This window comes from Cynara cardunculus, unplaced genomic scaffold, assembly GCF_001531365.2.
Source record: "Cynara cardunculus var. scolymus isolate 2C unplaced genomic scaffold, CcrdV1 Un_Scaffold_4192, whole genome shotgun sequence".
NCBI classification, from domain to species: domain Eukaryota; kingdom Viridiplantae; phylum Streptophyta; class Magnoliopsida; order Asterales; family Asteraceae; genus Cynara; species Cynara cardunculus.
The window spans coordinates 44,364-48,525 of NW_020201782.1; the positions used below are offsets into that span (position 1 = coordinate 44,364).

At 33.1% G+C, this 4,162-nt stretch overlaps 1 protein-coding gene across 1 annotated transcript; it reads right to left on the reverse strand.

The window, feature by feature from the left end:
- Positions 1-1,829: 1,829 nt before the first annotated feature.
- LOC112503943 lies at positions 1,830-3,977 on the reverse strand. The gene is made up of 8 exons (XM_025107915.1): positions 3,907-3,977; positions 3,700-3,790; positions 3,546-3,616; positions 3,409-3,478; positions 2,777-2,829; positions 2,415-2,508; positions 2,227-2,324; positions 1,830-2,132 (listed from the first exon to the last, which is right to left on the reverse strand). The coding sequence occupies exons 1-8, from the start codon at positions 3,973-3,975 to the stop codon at positions 2,043-2,045; spliced, it is 636 nt and encodes a 211-aa protein (XP_024963683.1). The 5' UTR covers positions 3,976-3,977; the 3' UTR covers positions 1,830-2,042.
- Positions 3,978-4,162: the final 185 nt, after the last annotated feature.

The window sequence follows — 4,162 nt, forward strand, 5'->3', positions numbered from 1 at the left end:
GTGATAGAAACAGATAGCCACACCACACAAAAAACAAATTCAAACTTGAAAGAAAATCACTAAAGTTCGATAGAGTTATAAAGTAACAAATAATCAAAGAGAAGCATGAAATTCATATAATCTATACGAAGTTTAACAACAAAATACTAAACAAACATGATCATAATGTACTTACACTGCTATCGTTCAACAACGCCTCAAGCCCTCAACCTCAAATCGGAAACTGAAAGTCTGAAAGCAACTGAAATATTTGATTGGAGAAGGTAGAACTCAAAAGAAGGGGAAAAGATTAATAATCGAAGCGTATGAAGATTGAAGAATTGAAGCGTATGAAGATTGAAGAATTGAAGAATCGAAGGCAAAGCGTTGAGACTCATGATACTGATTAGTAAAGAAGCGTATGAAGAATTGATTATTGAAGGATTGAAATCGAAGAGTCATCATGAAACTTGGGCCAATTTATTTAAGAAGATACAAAATAGATATAATTTTAAGAATAAAATAAATTTATATAATATTTTAAGTGGGTTGAAAACGAGTTGAAAAAATGTCAAAAAATTCAACCCAACCCAACTCATTTATTTAAATGGATTAGACGGGTTGACCCATTTATTTAAATGAGTTAGACGGGTTGACCCATTTATTTAAATGGGTTGGAAATCTCAACTCAACCTGCTAATTCTGGGTTGGGTTAATGGGTTGGATCATTTTTTGCCACCCCTATATAATGTATTGAAGAAATGAAAGTAGGATACATCAAGAGTGATAACACAAAGCATATTCCGTTTAAGTTTTTATACAATCAACAATAACAAACTCTCTTCAAGATTCAAGTGAATCAAATAAAATACAAGGAGAATGTAACATGTTTTTTTTACCAAATCATTACTTAGAACCACATTTTTGGGCAACATGTAGAAAGTATTAAAATGTGAATGTTTTCCGTAATCCCTTGATTAATGCACTCAGGGGGAGTAGTAGACAAAAGTGAGAGTCTGTTATATATGTAATATTAATATGTTGCGTTCTTTTCTTCATCTAAAATTTTATTTTTTTCATTGGGTTTTGTTCCTTGGTGTAATGTTTTAGTGAGACAACAATTTGTATACCATTCTGCTTTCTTAAGTCATGATTAATATATGAATATGAGATTAAAGGAAAAGTGTATATATTACAAAGAAACTGGTGGTGCATTGTACTATTCTCTTCGTTTTAATTTTATATTTTCCCATTAGGTTTCATTTTGGCGTAAAGTTTTAACGAGACAACAATTGTACACCATCACTCATTTAATTCAATACAAGGGGGAGTGTTGTATTGTAAGTGTGTCATCGTCTAAAGGATATGATGATAGAGATAAAATTATATTAGAATTGAAATGTCTTGTAGTTATCCACTTATAACTTATCTCTATTTAAAGGGTTTTTGATTAATGAAAATTACAAATTCATCATCTCTATTTACTGTTGTTCAATTTGGTTTTTCCTATAACAGTTTCTAAATTGTTGAAGTAAATTACAAATTCTGGTTCATGTGGTTTACAATTTGTACTCACGTTAATCTCAAAATCAAAATAAATACAATGATGAGACTTACGGTTTACATTTTCGCATGCCGTAAGTCCCTCCATCTCATAAAATCTATTAACTTAAAAGAGGGCATTTTGGTCTTGTATGATTTTTTTTTTGTCTTTTCTCTTTTTTATTTATTCTTTTTCCTAAAAATACATAAAAAAATACCATGAAGAAGATGAAAAAGTCTACCTCAAAAACCTAAATGAGACCTAATGAACCCCCAAATACAGAGTGACAAAGCCTGACATACAAAGTGAGAATTGAATGGCATCTTCATTAGCAAAATAAAACTTGAAACAACTCTGAACCCAAGTCACCACCATGACCATGACCATTGACCACCAAGTTCAAAATTCTACTGAATGATAATATACATACATAATACATAATACATAATACATAATACATAATACATAATATACATAGCAGTTTTGTTGTTCAAAATACGTAAGTCCAAATTAATTTCTTCTATGGTTGGAAGAACTTGTCAAACCAATTCATCGCTTCTTTAACCATTGACCCCGTCATCTCATGCCCAATTCCTGCTTCTGCAATCACCTGCAATTCGGAGTTTTATATTCATTAATTGATCCATACATGATACATAATATATATATATCTTGTGTATTAGATCACTTTAAAAAAACAATACCTTGAAACTATCTGGACAATTGGCATCTTGGAAAGCCTTGCAGGTTCTTGATATAGTAACATCCAGACCTGCAATCGGGCAACGAGGATCTTCTTCGCCTGCGTGTTTTTTGTCAAGTTATACTTGGAACATAACTATGATTAAAGTATAAGCAAAATTTCACTAAGATGGTAGATATGTCATTTCACCGTTCAAAATCAACAAAGGCCGTGGTGCAATCAGTGGAACTGTATGAACTGAATCAAACTCCGATGTTAAACCAGGCGCTATCCTGTTCCAAACCTGCCCATTCCACAAGTACCATATGTAACATCACTCTTCCCTTTTTACCATTTTCAAGTTATACTTGCATATTTGCCCATACTCGAACATTGCAAATTTTGGGATGGAGATTATAATTACCCATTTCACCCATAGTTACCGTTATACAGAGTCATTATTGAAGGACATTTTAGGATTTTACTATAGTTCAAACATTTTTATTAAATTATTTAGCAAGTTAAACGTTGCACTCTTTTTAGAATAGCTCAGAGATGGGATGGAAACTCACCTTCTCCACGACTTCTTTGTCAATGGCGTCCTTCCCTAAGTCGTGCCGTGCTTCTGAAACAAATGAATGTTACAACGTTGTGCAGATTTCTTAATAAGTTAGGAAGAGAACATAGAATGCACATGTAAACATTCAAAGACAACCAAGAGTAAGCCTTAAAGGATAACTTGATTATATACACACCATCTCCAATATTAGGATACATTGATCACCAACATAATAATAGTTGTGGGATATAGAATATAAGCACGWGGTAACTACATATTTGCCTATATCCACGGTTATTGCTAGGATTCTTACTAGTTTCCTGCTCTACACTTGCATCAAGAAAAGACCAGTTGCTTTTATATGAAGAAAATCTAACTGCAAATGGATAAGATACAAAACTGTTGTTATAAATAGTTAAWAGTCATGAGCATTCTTTTACAATTTGGGCCARAGATACACTAGGTTTGTTGATGAAATCTCACCCAAGTTTGATAAAGAGAATGTGATTCAAATTCTAGGAAGAAAACAGAGTCGATTTGGAAGTCAAGATAGAAGTTAGGTCTTGAAATGCTCCATGCCATACAGAACAGAAGTAGCAATTTATCAAACATTGAACATAGATTCATCTTTCTTTTGTAAAATACCTTCAAACACAGACTTGATACTGTCAGCTCGAGCCTGCCATTGATCATTATCAATGGCCCAACGAAATCCCTACACAGCCAASTTCCTTCAATAAGCATTCTTGTGTAAGAAACTGAATCTTTTCACCAAGACATACCTGAACACCAATTATGGGGACAACCACTGAATAACGTGTGTCAACAAAAGCAGCAAACCATGCATGCATTCCTGCATGAATGAGCAATATTTCAGTTATGGAATTCAMGAAATATAAATGCATCTTCTTATTGATTTAATTATGCTTCATCAACCTCCAAGTGATTCCCCAGTAATTCCTATCCTGGAATGGTCTATATCATCTCTTCCAGTAAGATAGTCTGCTAACTTTACAAGGTCCCAAACCTGTCAAATGATAAATAAAACAAAAAATAAAAATGAAAACTGAGGTTCAAATTTGGTCATTAACGAGCAATGTACGGAATTTGAAATAAAGCTTTCAAGTGTGACAGAAGTATAACCGTGTCAAATATGAATGGCATTGTATCACCTCTTTTCCATGATGAAACAAGTGCCTGGATCCAGAACATAGGAAATCAGATTATGGTTAAAGATTAGGCAAGATAATTAGAACATTCTCCTATGATGAAGCTCATACAGACAAATGCAACATCTCTTTTTGACCAATGGTCGCAATTTGTTTTCTAACCACCTCAAAGCATTTTAAAATCAGACCATCCAGGCATAAACATCTAAGGCCTACATGAAATGCTTGAA

Excerpts from the sequence above, each read along its gene's own strand:
- LOC112503943 (XM_025107915.1), bottom strand. The coding sequence starts at position 3,975 with ATGTTCTGGATCCAGGCACTTGTTTCATCATGGAAAAGAGGTGATACA. Across the intron at positions 3,617-3,699 it reads TACTGGGGAATCACTTGGAG|GAATGCATGCATGGTTTGCT; the intron begins GTTGATGAAGCA and ends TCATTCATGCAG. Across the intron at positions 3,479-3,545 it reads TCCCCATAATTGGTGTTCAG|GGATTTCGTTGGGCCATTGA; the intron begins GTATGTCTTGGT and ends TTGGCTGTGTAG.